This window comes from Pinus tabuliformis, chromosome X (assembly GCF_031772625.1).
Source record: "Pinus tabuliformis cultivar Carrire ecotype Pingquan chromosome X, CPIR1, whole genome shotgun sequence".
In the NCBI taxonomy this organism is placed as follows: domain Eukaryota; kingdom Viridiplantae; phylum Streptophyta; class Pinopsida; order Pinales; family Pinaceae; genus Pinus; species Pinus tabuliformis.
The window spans coordinates 959,746,249-959,761,490 of record NC_142308.1 but is presented as its reverse complement, the minus strand read 5'-3'; the positions used below and the strand labels follow the sequence as shown (position 1 = coordinate 959,761,490).

Here is a 15,242-nt window from a genome sequence, read left to right as displayed (position 1 = left end):
TCAAGTCAGAAATGTAGGCCACCAAATGCTTGTCAATAGAATCTTTGATAATCTTCTTCGCTTTGACTTCACCCTTAGTGTACTCGTTCTTTGTAGCAGCCGATGCATTTGATGGAAGCTTCGGAATTTTACCCTTCACATAGTCCAACACTTCTTGTTCTTCCAATGTCAGATCAAGAGACATCTTCCATCCGTGATAGTCAGATTTCTCACGGAGCTTGTCTTCGGTCGGGAAGTGGGATGAGGAACCCATTGAACCTTTTGTGCTTTGCAATTATCTTCGATGATTGCTCTTTCACTCTTGCTTGGGCTTTGTCTTCACCTCAGCGCCATAACCATGTTAATTTTGGTATGTTCTATGCTTAAGAGCAATTTACTTCAAATTTTCTTATTAGCCCAATATCAATTTCCAGATTAGCAATCACATCAGCATGATAGTAAAATGCAAATAGAACATAAACATAAACAGTGGAAGACAAGCCAAGACAAGAGGACACAAGATGTGGCACCAGCCAGGGACAAACCCCAATGTGGAGAAACCCTTGATCAATCCTTCTTATATTCTTCAATAATTCAGCACAAAGAGAGAGAGATAGTACAAATATACATTTATGACAGCAACTGCAAAACCCTAACCAACAAAGTCAAAGCTAGTCAAACAGGTCAGATTTGACCTCCAATCAGCTTGGTCAATATCCCAATCAACTCGGCCTCCAACAGCAAGAAGAGGCAGCCCAAAACAGTCTGAAATATAAACTTCAGTCAACTCTAGTCAAACCTGCGGTCAGCCTTTTGACAGTCAACGCTAGTCAACGTGGGGTAAAAATGTGGTCAAAGCTGCTGCCCAAAACTGCGGCCTGCCTAGGAGAGACAGCCTAACCCAATCCGCAAATGAGAAGAGTCAATGCTTGGTCAACACTGTCCAAAAGTCACCCTGCAGCTTTGGTCAACACTACCCTAATCAGAAAACACTTCGTCCAGCCACACGTGTGAGAGATGCTGCTCCTTTATGCATACCCAATCAAGTATGGAGAGAGAAGGATGTGAAATGAGATGAGTGAAATAATGCCACAAGGTCTCCTCCTTTTATATGCAACATTGATGATAAGCTGGGGGTGAAAATCATTGTTTTGCTTGCTGGCTGACCTTGAAAAATTGTCAAGAATACAAATAAATTCATATCTCCATGAATACACGTCGAAATCGGATGATCGTTAGATCAATCCTACACCTCTCGGACAGAGGAATCCAAGAAAAATATCAGTTGCCATAAATGAGGTGACCCATATGGAGTTTGGCCCTAGTTGCCCATGTTAACAAGATTTAATTGCTTTAACTATTGAATCACCTCCTTCATCAACCAGATCACCTCCCAGAATAGTGGTTATCTTGGTTTATCTGCTACAAATGTCTCTCATGATGGATATAACAAATTTGTCAATCCTGACTAGGCAGTTACTTTCCACAATAAATCATTAAAAATGTCTTCCTTGACTCAATTTGGTGTCATGTCCACTTCTTCACAATAGTTTGTAACAAAACTGTCACACAATGTTCCACCACTCTCTAATTTCTAGAAGTGTGGGTCTCCAGTAGATCTGCTTTAGTATAGGATAGAGTATCTTCAACAACAAAACCAAATGTTCGCACAAAACCTAAGCAACAATTGCTCACATTGTGCAGTCTAGACTATAGACCTTAGGCTATTGGCCTATCACCAATCGAAATTGGCGCTCACCCAAGGTAGTGAATTGGATTGACAGACTCTCATGTGATCGATTTACTAAAGGAAAGTAAAAGAGATTGCAGAAAAATAAATTGTCTAGTGATCACTAGAACATAGATAATTTCATCAAATATACATAACGCAAAGATGTGAGGAACAACATGATAGATCATGATGCGTTATTATTAGTATATGAGATCCATACATAAACATTTACAATTAGAAACACAAACATGTTAAAGGCAATTCAACAATATTACATCATTAAGCCATCAAAATCTCGCTAAGTACGTCATAGGAATCATATATAGTTTGAAATAACTTACATACAACAATTATAACTAAACAAACTTTCGTTGCAATATTTATGTCACAATTGTCATGCTGTGGAATCATTGTCACAATGTATCCCAGTCATTGCCATAGCACACTATTGGTCGTCTTCATGATAATCTTCTGTCACGGTTGTTGATACAATGTAGACTTAACCAAAACTTTGTCCAATAGTATGCATCAAGGTCCAGAGATGGTGGGATTGGGGACAATGGAACAAGCTTCAAGAATTGATGCGAGATACCCTCCTAATTTCCAATGGAAATGGAAATAAGGACAGGAAATAAAATAGTAAAAAGGAAAATTTTCAAAAATTGATATTCTGGAAACCTATGTAAAGGCCTAAAAAAATAAAGTTGTTATAAAAAACAAACTAGTAGAATTATAAACATGATCAATCGCTCATATGAACACTTTCACATGAAACAAATACCAATATTGTTTATTACTCCATAAAAGATTATAATAAAAAATGAGTAAGAAAAGTCATATTAACAAAATCACAAATGCCAAAAATATTTGCTTAGTCTTCATTCTAGATAGTCAAAAATTTGACACATACATTAATATTAAATTCATAAATCACGATTTTTTTCTTCAAGGTTATCCAAAAAAGTTTTATCCTTACTCCATTCTGTTGCATAGCCATTGTCATTGCCCTCCAATCTAATGCCATATAATGACACAGACCAAGCATGTCTAGGGATCTGAACCCTCTTCATCAATTTCTGAATGATTCTCAATGTATACAAGTCATCCTATTGCAAGCCCTTGTAAACACCTTGGAGCTAAGTCACCTGACACGGGGATTCAAGATTCGTAGGATTCGGGATTCGTATAGTATCGGATTCGGACACGTTGACCCCCCAGAACAGGACACGTAGGATTCGTTATATATTATTTTATTTAAAATATATATATATATTTAAATATATATATATATATATTAAAAATTAGATATTTCTTACACAAATTTTAATTAATGATACAAATTTATTGATTTCAAACATTGGGTACTTATGCCATGCCATCTCATGCACTTATGAATGTGGATAACCATATGAACCTCACGGCCTTCACAAAGAGTTTATTCAACACATGCCATAAAAGAAATTTTGATGCATGTATGGACTTCGACCTTTTCAATGCAACATAAAACTTCAACTCTTTTTGTTTTAACACAATGCCATACGTATGACTAGAATGACCAACGTACCAGATAAAAGCATTCAACAAGTAGCATAAGATGTCATACCAAATTCAACGCTCCATTGCATAGACAATTACACCATTCAACCTTCAATTCAATGCAGCGTTCAACAAGAGTCAAGGGTACACAGTGAACACATACTTGAATGCACAGACCGCTTTCAAATTCATCACACGGACTATCAAACAGCTCAAACAATGCAGACCCAAATGGTAAACAGCGTGAATGAAATGAAGAAATGCGGCCTTTTTTAACCCGCGGCAGTCACTTTTCTGGGATATGAATCCTGGAATCATGATTTGCTGGCCAAAATCGAGATTCATTTAGGATTCGAAGAATCCGAGTTTAGGATTCGATTTTTGGGCAAATCGTACCAGACACGCAGGATTCCAGTTCCCCAGGCTATATGGACGAATCCAGTTACTTAGCCTTGAAGCCTTCCTCATCTAAAGGGATGCATTGTTATCCACAAAAACAAGTTTTTCCACTTTTTTAGAGTTTAGCATGTTCCTCTTAATAAAGTAGATGAAACTGTACTTGGACAAGTGACTCTAGACCACTAAGAAACTGCAACCTAAGACAACACACACATAATCAGTTGTAAAATATCTAGAGCTTTGTCCCCATAGGATTCACCTATGCCATGCTTTTTGCCTCCCTCATTGGGTTCATAGCTTGGGTGGTTGGGCAAACTATTTGTTCACCTCCCCGCCTAGGTTCAATTCCCACATATGACATCTTGGTTTGTTGTGATAAGGCTAGAGGGGTAGACACCCCCTGGGATAGAGGTCCATTCTGGGGTGCCTTAGGATGCCTCGGCCCTTTGCTAAGTCACAAATTACTGATATATCTGGCTTGCAGGCTGTGGGATATACTCTTAGGTTATATTGGCAACGAGTAGGTTTGATCTCAAGCCTAGCCTAGATCACTCCAAGATTTATCAATTCCTATGGTTAAGAAAACAAAAAAATATTGATTCGCAAAACCTTTTTTTCACCTGAAAATGGTCTATCAATGCAACTCTATATTGATTATTGCAATACTGCTTGGAAGTAGGTGCATAAGTAACAATATGAAGAGGGGTTCCTATCTTGTTATACCTCTTCTCTATAAACTTTTTGAGTCCTTTAAGAAAAATATCCAACGAGAAATCTCCCTCATGCATAATGGATTATAGTTTTCCAATCATGATATCAAATGCTTGAGATGTCTCCCCAAGACTACAGTAATATGAATCTGCATATCTTATCATCTCAATTGTTGTACATGTGAACAAAACTGTATTTGTGATCATTCCACCAATCATCATTCCAAATCATCTAGTCTTATTTCTTTCCCTATTCCGTCTCAGACTCCACCTATTTAGACCAGTCACTGCCAACAACAATAGATTTTAAGTTCTCTTCTACCATGTAAGTCCTCATTTGTCTCAATCATCCACCTAAGAATCAAGATTATGCCATTTGCATCAATTGGCTACAAGAACTACTTAGCATGCAGTCTATAAATACCTAAAGAGGCATGGTGATTACAAATGAACATTTGTGACTCTCTTGCACTCAATATGATACAAGTGAGTTGTCCAGGGATGCTAGGGATGTCCCCCTAACATCCTTGAAATGGGAAGGGCATCTGATGTTCTCCCCAGGGCATCAACATTAAAAAGAGGATATCTTCCCCCATCCACTCATCCTACAGGGCCGGTACAAAGTCGGTGACAGGTCCCCCAATGATGGGAACACATGCCTTATGCACCTATGTAGTTAATTGATTTAAAACCATAGTTACCATGTTCAAACTCAAATTCAGTACAATAATTTAAAATTTTGATTCAAAAAGTTTCAGTACAGAAAAAATAGGTCGTATACCTCTTAAATTTGGTAGTATACATATTACAATTTGAAGTTGTTGGGCCTTTGGGCCTCCATTTCCTCCCTCACAGATCATAAGGGTTACAAAATTCAACAGAAGTCAAGCCTTCATGGACAGTGATCTAGGCATAGTGTGGGCATGACAAATGGGAAAAGGTATTTTATCGTCGAAATTTAATAATGTAATTCGCTCTTAGATTTCAATAGTTGCACATCATCGAAACCCAATTATGGTGAATTTTCAAATTTCTTTGGCCAATACAGCCAAATTTGGTAACTACTTTTAAAACTCAGGAACAGTGGCTGTAACACTACAATAGAAAGTAACCCAACAAGAAGCAGTCCAAAAAGTGTGCCAGCTCAGTTTCCTGCCGATCTTCAAACTATACAAATTAGCTCATTGGTTGTCCATAACAATACAGAACGAAAACTACACGGTACACCTGACTTCTGTTTTCTCCACGGTAATTTAATTCTATTGATTCTGCACTCTAATATAATAATTGATAATTATTGTATATAAGAACTAAAATACAGGTTTGAAACAAAACATAACCAAAAATAATTAATGAGGTTTGAGAAATAGGTTTAACCTATATAAATGGCATGAAGCATTGCTTTGAGGTTATTCACATCACTTTGAAGCTGAGAGAGAAATTTATCAAGATCATCTCCTTCTAATAGATTATAGGCCGTTTCTTTGTGCTTTTCATGCACTTGATCAAGAGCGGCTGTATAAGAAGTGTCACGGGACTGAGCCTTGAGCACGAGATCATACAACATGTCCGTCACTTTTGACATTGCAGATACAACAACCACCTTCCTCTCTGATTGATCTTCCACAATGATTCCAGCCACGTTCCATAATCTTTCAGCAGTGCCCACGCATGTTCCACCAAATTTGTGAACGGCCCACATTTCACCTTGTGGAAGAGTGACTTCTTTAGAAGGCATTTCTGTAGTAACAACACCAACCAAAAGGTGAGAAAGCATTAAATAAGAAAGTGGGCATGGTAAAAAAGGGAATTATCTTTACTGAATTGTAAATACTAATTGATTGACAGAGTCGTAGATCACATTCTAACCAATAAAGTTCAACTCTATTAAACTAGCTTTCAAATTTATAACTCTCCTAAATATTCAAGCAAAGATCAAGTTTATAGTGAGATCAAGATGCATTCACCTGCCAAAGCAGCTTTCACATATGTGTGAATCCCATTACTTCTTTTTCTTGTTTCATAGACCTTTAATCTGCAATATATGTATGCATTTCAGATACGAGGATTGAATTTGTATATAGACAGTCAGAAAGGAAAAGTTCCTATTCAAAAGATCAGAGACTCTTGGGATGAATTTGACACTCACTGTATTCTTTTAGCCCAAAATTAAAGTACTCCATTAAGGATATTTACTGGATATTCATTTACTCTAACTTCAAATGGATTTGCATCCTAACACACAAACCGTTATCTCTATGTTATGTATCAGAAGAACAATTTCAAAAGGAATCAAAACATGAATTTGACTCTATATAAAACATGCATTCAAAATAATATGCAATGCTCATGAAGAAATCCCGACATTAGTTTTAACTTGTACTTCTTATAAGGCCACCTATTTTCAGTATAACCTTTAGATTGTTTTCCAGCGTTTATATATACTTTGTAGTTGTTTGATGTTTCATGTCTTCTTCTTTAGTGACTTTCTAGATTATTCAACTTGACACACTCTTAATGTACTCATTGTTTTCTTCTCAAGTTCATGGTAGTTCTGCTGGAATACAGTTATTAGTTAATATGGCTGCTAGATACATTTATTTTGAAATATAATGCCAATTGGTACATGAGGCATTTCCATCCTGGATTTTCAGTGTAAAGGTAGTGCATACAAATACAAAATGATGTATATGAAATCCAAATAGTAGCCAACCCTTCCAATTCAGCTAAATGAGCCTCCACCCTTTAGCAAAGTCCCTGACCTCCTTTCAACTCCTTGACTTAGTTGTGGTCACTATCTGAGCTATCTCCCTCTCATCTCCCTCCATAGGGATTCATTTCAGTTGATCCTCCTCAACAAGCATTACCAAACAAGATGAACTTGCTTGTGGGCTTCCCAAATCCGAGCCTCTCCATTGGCCCCCCGAATTTAACCAAATATGGCTCCTCCAAGGCTCTGTTGGAAGGCGCCTCTGTTCTCCCACATATTATGTGTTGAGCTCATACGAAAGACCCATCTCGACTAGAACAGTGGTACTGCCTTCCTCTAGCAAAAATAAATAGCAAGATGCTTCAACTGTTTGGACACAATCGGGGTTAGATCCCTCCCTATCCATGAGCCACTGATGGAAGAAAAGTGATCATTCAAGGCTACCCTCACCAATGGCATCTAGCACGAAGTGAGTGTTGAAAATGTAGTGAGTAAAGGTATTTTGGCTTGTGCCTTAGCCAATGAAGACCTTGAGCTGTCTTTCTCTCGGTATGAGTGCAAGCTCATGAGTTAGACTTCAGTTAGGATGAGTTTATTTCCAGTTTACTGGAATAATCATCGAGTTTGCATGTGTAAAGTTGGAGCTTCAGTTAAGTGGAGTCTTCATCGGTTTGACTACAGAACAAGTGGCAGTTACAAGTTCAGTAGAGCGACTTAGTCTTCAGTCTTGATTGAAAGGAGAAAGAGTTAATACTCGAAGTGTTCATTAGAGAGAGAATCAGTAGGACTATCAGTTAACTCGTCAATCATAACTTGAGTTTCTAAATTGAGCTAGGCCCCTTGCATGCTCAAATTGGGTCTATAAAGAGGAGGACGAAGGCCCAGGGAATTATAAGTTTTGTGCACAAGGTTTGTGAGACAAGACAATTCACGAGTTTGTGAGATCATCCTTGATTGTGCAGAGCACAAAGAGCTTGTGTCCTAAGAAATAGGAGATCACAAGTGCGCAAGGATTTAGGATATTGATTGTATGCAGATTTGAGGAAGTTTGTCTTGATTTTCCACGATCTTGGGTCTAGGATTGAATCTTAAAATCTCTGATGCTACAAACCAAGAATCTCAACGGAACTACTTTGCACATCGAAATATAAACAGCGATAAATCACACATGCACAAAATATAGAGAACTTTTTACAACTTTGTACAATAACCCAATTTTGTTATATTAATCTGACTGATATAATACAACAGTCTAGGGCAACCATACTAGGGATAATGGCCCTCATACATCCACTAGTACAAGATACAAAACTAGGGCTTGGTGTTAGTACATCGACGACCAATCTGCCCTCAACAAGATACTCTGACCATCTAGCTGATGTAGCACGCTCTCTCAGCTCCTCTTTGTCATACCCTGTACTTGCCTGGTCCTTCAACTCCTGATCTGCAGCTTTTGCCTCTATCAATGTTCCAAGTCCATCTGGCCACTGAATATCGACTGTGAATCTGCTCCGTAGTTGATCGTTCGTCCATCAACGCATCAACACATCGAGACTCCTGTCGAGTTGTTCACAAGCTCCACTTGTGAACAACTCTCAACTGCCCACTGTTGCTCCTCAGCTACTCAGGGACTTCAACCCATAATAGTCTTCCTGCACTGCTCCAATGAAGACCAACATAGGGCACAGAAGGCTGCCACGTATAATTGCAAGATGTCCATCTCCCACAATGAACACGGGCTAGGAGGATTGCCCATCATCTATTGTAGAAGTCCTTCTCCACACACAAATCTCGAGCTCCACAAACTGCACTTGGCTGATCAGGCCCTTGAGTTCAACAACTGCCTCTCTCGCAACTACCTTTGTCCATCAAGGTGTTTGCTCACCGGGCTCCAACTTGGACACTATCACGCTATCCTCCAGCAGACCATAAGTGCCCAATCCACGTTCACAGTTGGTCTCCTCTCATGTTGCCCTCCAACAATCCACGAGTGACCAAGTCCACATTGTAGCATTTGCTCCTAGTTAGGGCATCCCCACACCTAGGAAACCCTTACACACAGTTGCCCACAGACTTCTCATCAACTGCCCTTTGCTTCTGCAATAGAGGAGCTATTGCACAAATCTAGACTTCAAACTTCACTGTGAAACTACCCACTGGTTAGGTCTTCTAACATGCCACGTTAGCCCTACCTCCTTGGCTTCCACAGGTTGCAACAACTCTATCCACACTAGGACACCTACATCACTCCATAGCGAGATCTGCTCCTAGTTGAAGTTCCTTCATGCCCAAGGCAACTCCAACAAATGGCTCCCAACAAATTGTAATGTAGATTGATCCAAAATTGATCCTAAATTAGGATCCAACACCTACAAACATTCACCAAAATACATACCTTTGTCCACTGTTTGAAGTCTGCTCCACTACTGCAACCTAGGGCATCATCACAGTCCCTTTTCCAGCCTTTACTTCTGCCCAGATTTGCACCTAAGGACTGCGGTTGTCCTTCAATGAGAGGTTGTCCCTCCACGCTGCAACTTTTGGGCAATTTCAAGCCCTTAACACAGACTGCCCTCCCTTTATTACAGCGGCACCCTACAGCACCTTCAAACAAGCCTGCAACAGCCTCTTTTGAGGACTGTCCCACCTCAAACAAGCCAACAAACAGCCCCTTCTTCCCGCGGCCTTCCAGCAAGGCACTTCAGCCCTCTCTCCAGCAACTCAATGCTCCTGAATTGGCTTCAAAACAGCCCTTCAACCTTCGCTGGTCCTGTCCTCCTTGCTGCAGCCTAGAACAGAGGTATCTCCCTCTCCAACGAGCTCTTTGTGAGGTAAGTGTTGCACAATGGATGAGGATTAACCTTGCCTTCACCCTCTATTTATAAACAAATGAGGGGCTCCATGAATTCATTTGAAGAGACATGTCTCTTGGACGAATTTCTCAAGCCTACATGACTTTGACTGTCCATAATTAATTGTCAACTTCAAAAATTCATAACTTCGTTTCTAGAGCTCCGATTTGAGTGATCTTTGGAGCGTTGGAATCAGCTCGCCAAGCTCTATCACTTCAAATTTTCTCAAGCTCAAAATCATCATGGCTTTCACCCAAAGCCCAATGGGTGAAAAACCCCACGCTTGGGTTCCAAGCCCACAAGCCTACTTGTGGCGCTTTTCCCTCCAAACCCTGAACACTAGGGCTTGGAGTACCTCCCAAGCTACATAAAAATCAACACTCCCTCTTAGCGAGGGAGGTACTTCCAAGACTAGGAAGTAACCATCATCATCCGACAACACTAGCCCATTTGGCATCCATCACTGCAACATACCCTGTAGAATGAATACGGCAATCTCGGTAGTGCCTCTACCTCATCACATCTGAACCTGAAGATCCCAAACCTCCATAGGGTTGCTCCCTCTGAGCCTACATGATCTCCACTAGCTTAGTCCTGCAAGCACTCATCCTCCTGGATCAAATACCACTTGTGCAAATCCCACCAATCTCAGATATGCAACATCACGATCCGATGAAGATTCTAGTCTGCCAATATCCAGTCCATCACATGAAGCCATCTCAATCAACCTGATCTCGTCCATGCCAAAGAAACCCTCGAGTTGTCCCAACCATCCATGACAAGACATAGGAAGTCCACGATCTACAAACTGCCACACAACATACTGAAGTGCACCAGGTTCACCACCGATCCACCAAAACTCCCAGCCCATCTCATCATGTAGTCTATCGAGACCACATCTCCATGTCTTCAGTTGAACCCTCTACTCCATGACCCATGAGCTCATTCTTATGGATTCGAGAAATTATGGGGTCTTCATTTTTATAATCATACCCAATTCCCCAATCAACAACCCAAAAGTCACTCACAGATTCTTCATTTATTTGACTATCATGATCTTCCTCAGAATCCTCCCATTCTTCACTATATATTTGGTGTTGGTTAGGATGCCATTCATTCTCTTCTTTAGACAAGGAGGACTTTTCCTCCTTCATCCGCTCTCAAAGAATGATCTCCAAGGTATTTACTACATGATTTTGATAGAATGCTTCAAGAAGAAGGTCATCGGTAGGACTCTTTTTATATTCACACTTCATGTTATGGAGCCTTTCCGATTACTCACAATAGTGGGAGAAAATCTCTTGGGAGTTATATGTGGCCATCAGTTGCTTGAAAAACTTTTCATATTCCATCATCCATTCTTGCAATGCCTGAAGGCTCTCAAGGTTGAAATCTTCTTCATTATCCTTAGAGGACATGCTTTCTAATTCATGAGTCTCTCTTTCGGCGCTATCCTCAAGGTATGCATCAATCACTTGATCTTGATGATTTGAAGAAGGATCGACACACTCATCCTCAAGCATAAAACCATATTCAATAACGCCACATCCAACATTTTGAATATGTCTTCATGGAAACTTGGCCCTTCATGCAACAAGGAGTACGTAGTCAACATTGGAAGAGAAGGAATGCTTTTAGGTTTACATGACTCAAGCCAATCGGTATTCGGGGCAATGGATAGGACAAACAGTTCCATTTGGTCACAAAGGTTGAGTTATATTTTGCTTTGAAATATACCTCATGAACGTACCACGTGATTTGCTGCGAAATGTGGATCCCCATCGAACATTGGCATATTCTTCAAGGATTTCGATGAGGGATATCTCAAAATCCCTGTCATATCTATGGCGGGAATATATGTGGTCAACATGTTGTTGGGTCCTTAATGACATGGGAGTCGCCAGGGTGAATGAAACTACCTCGACAAATGCTTGCTTCACCCTATAAGCATTGACCTTAGAGATCAATGAAGAACTAGGGCTTCGTTCTTCCAATGGAGTCGCCAAGAATGATATATCAATATTGTTGTATGGAGAACAAGACGCACGTCTCGTGTCCCCGACAATGGAACCAAAAATGTTACCGCTCAAACTAGCACGGGTCCTAAAAGGGGATCCTTGGAGGGCTACTACCAGATCAAATCAAGGGCAACAATGGAGCAATAGCCCACTATCACCTCAGCTATGTCTCCCTACTCTTTACAGACTTTCACCGATGGGAGGATACCCGATATAATAAGGATCACGAAATGAATAGGTCAATGATAGGGTGAGGGGTGATCCTAGGGGCCTATTCACAAGAGAGGCTCAAATGTATGGCTTGCTTGCTTTGGAAGGAAAGGTTGAAGGCTCTCAAGGAAGGGCTCAAGGAGAATTTCAAGGTTTAGGTTTAGGGTATATATCTTATAATGGAGGTCCCTAAACCCTAAAATTCTTGTGAAGGCTTGAATTCCAAGTGATCTTTGAAGAATTATCCTTAATAGTGTGTGGGACCACATGGGACCAAGTGGACCCGAGGTTAGGCCAAGGGGGTAGGGTTAGGCAACCAATGATATACTTGACCTAATCAGGGAGGAGAAGGGGATCAAGGAAGGAATTTTCAATGAAAGGTAATGCAATGATCCCAATGAGGTTTCTAGCCTAAGGAAACCAGGGGCAAGAATCGGTCTTCAAGCTAGGGCTTGCGATATCTCAAGATCCCACCATTGGAATCTCATGAAATTTGGAGGGCTTCTTGAGGACACATCGACGCAGTTGTGGACCAAAACTCGAAGTGTTTGGATTGCTAGATTGTGAGATAATTGATGCCCTAGGTGACCTATGTAGGCTAGGCCTAAAAAAGGAGGGAAGGTGAAAGAAATAATCTTTGAGGTGATCACCTATGGAGTACAAGTGCCTAATCCTTTTGGGGACATTGGAGTCAAGTAGAAATGACTATGGACTATGGATTTTCTATGTCAAGGAAGCCTCAAAGACAACTTTGCATAGCATTAGGGCACCAACAAAAGTAGCTTCAAGAGCTTTATACTTCATTTTGCAAAATAGATGGCTTATCAAGATGAATTTCAATGATGAAATATCTCTAGGAACATTCACTCATAATACATCGCCCATACATGAAGCATCACTATCTAGAAACAAAATTTCCACAACTTCACATAAATGGATGCAGTGAATTAGCCCTAGTATAGTGAAATCCCAGCAACAATGTATGTGACAAAAATTGAAAGAAAGAATAGCATTAAATTGCACTTACATGTATTAAGAGTATATCCAACCATCAAAACTTTGCCAATCAAGGAGCTCCAAGATGAGAAAATGATCCAAACATCAAAACTCATTCCATGCTCCGAAAATTCGTCCTCCAAGAAGGATAGCAAAGTTCTCTAAAGAGATACTAGTCCAATCCAAGTGATGATGCTAAAATGAATTCACATCACTTGTATTGATACACTTCTAATGAATTTGATTTAGCTAATTAGGCCTACATTAGGCCCTAGAATAAAATAATGTGCAAAATAACTAAATTTTGGTTACAATCCCACCAAACTAGCTCCTAAACAAAAGAATAAGCCTCTCAAGAGGTCAAATGATCAATAGTACATGTCATTGGGCCTTTTAAGAAACTTGATGATGTCCATAAGTGCCATAATGAGGAATAGGACTCCCAAAATTAGTGGACAAGGGGTTGGGTTGGACCCTTGTTCTCTAAATAATAAACTTGTGGTGCTCCCAATGGGTGTGGGGGCACACAAGTAACCTCATGGGTCTCCAACTAGATCGATGATGCCCGTAGACCATCTGCAAGGGCTCAGATGATGGTGTAAGTGATGTCACATCATCAAATAGGACCTGGACCATTTGCCAAGTGCAAGGTACAACTTTTGCATTGTTTGGTCATGGTGAACCAAGTGCATCTTCCTCGTCCAATAAGTGAATCTCTAACAATCTTTGAGCATCTCTGGGGATCCATGGAGTGTTGTCTACTGTTGTGGAGGCCCATGGATCTCTACACACACCCTACATGTGCCTATGTATCCCTTTGGAGGGTTAGGACCCCGTATAGGGAGACCAAACCCAAAATGGAGACCATCTGCAATCTCGCATAAAAACCAATGTGTCCCCTAGCCTTCTAGTAGAACAAGTCATTTAAAGAAATCAGGTTAAAGGGCTTACAAACCATGGACATCAGGTGGGCACTTCAAAATGGCATGCCCTTCAATAGTGGGCTTTGGTATGTGCTAATGTCTCCAAGCTCCAAAGCGGGTTAACCAAGTACCCTATTAGGCGCTTTCTACCTTTAGAGGGGATAGTATGTCCAAGGTACATCCTTCAAATGGTGGTGACATGTGATAAAGAGATTAATGGAATAGGGAATGAGAGGAGCAATCCTAGGCCACATGTCAGGATACAAGGGTAGCTAATAAAGGGAAGCCCGCACTTGGGTATATAATGTATAGGAAGGGGCAATCTCGATGCATGAGATACCCTGGCCTTGATTTTTCCACCCTTCTTTATATGTCTTTTTCCTTTTATGTTTTTTCTTTGATTCGCTACTCGGGGCTCAAAGGATAAGAGTATGATGTTTAAGGTATAGCAATGGATACCCCTTTTAGGGTAGGGCGGTTCATTGCCCACCAGGGGTTGGGACAATCATGGGTTCCATAATGATAAAGGAGGCTCATCTAGGGCCTATAGGGACCAGGGTGATGGTCATGGGTATGGGGTAGAGCCATGGATTTGGCTTTTTCCCACGTGCTAAATGTGTTTATCTCTGCCATATTTTGCATTTTGTGGTACATTTTCCTGTTGAATGTGGCTAATTATGCTTTTACTTTTCTTTTCAGTTGCATCAACCTCCGGGGCATTGTTTCAAGCCTAACCCAAGGTGTGGGTAAGGGGAAGGGGAGGCCAACCTTATGTGGACCTAGTGGGGAAATGTGGACCTAAGTGGGAAGAATAATGAATGGGGCTATAATGAATGGAAGGGGAGTAATGTATGTGGATGAGGGAGCGGGACCACGCAACCAAAATCAGGGTTTCCCATGTAGTACCACCCTAAAACCCAAAGGTCAGTAAAAAAGATCCCACGGGACTAAGATCCAAAGGTAACATCCAAAAGAGGTCTAGGGGACAGAAGCATAGACCTAGCCCACTCTTTTTGTCGAATCCCCACGTTGATCCATGCCCAGAAGTGTCCATGATAAGCAAACCACAACACTCAATTACCAAATGACAAGGCATACCTTCAGGTTTTGGAGGCCCGCCTTCAAACATACGATCATGACAGATGGGTGAGGGACCACAAGGTTGGCTCAGGTGGCG

The 15,242-nt window shown here is 40.6% G+C and overlaps 1 protein-coding gene across 1 annotated transcript in view; it reads right to left on the bottom strand.

Annotated features, from left to right (window-relative positions):
• The window catches only part of LOC149142899 (bifunctional aspartokinase/homoserine dehydrogenase 2, chloroplastic-like), a 287,370-nt gene that overhangs the window by 233,458 nt on the left and 38,670 nt on the right, over positions 1-15,242 (bottom strand). Inside the window, exons 2-3 of the mRNA XM_089453184.1 lie at positions 6,324-6,391; positions 5,734-6,096 (exon numbers count right to left, since the gene is read on the bottom strand). Of these exons, the coding sequence (XP_089309310.1) occupies positions 5,734-6,096; positions 6,324-6,391 (431 nt within the window). The remainder of the gene's footprint in view (positions 1-5,733; positions 6,097-6,323; positions 6,392-15,242) is intronic.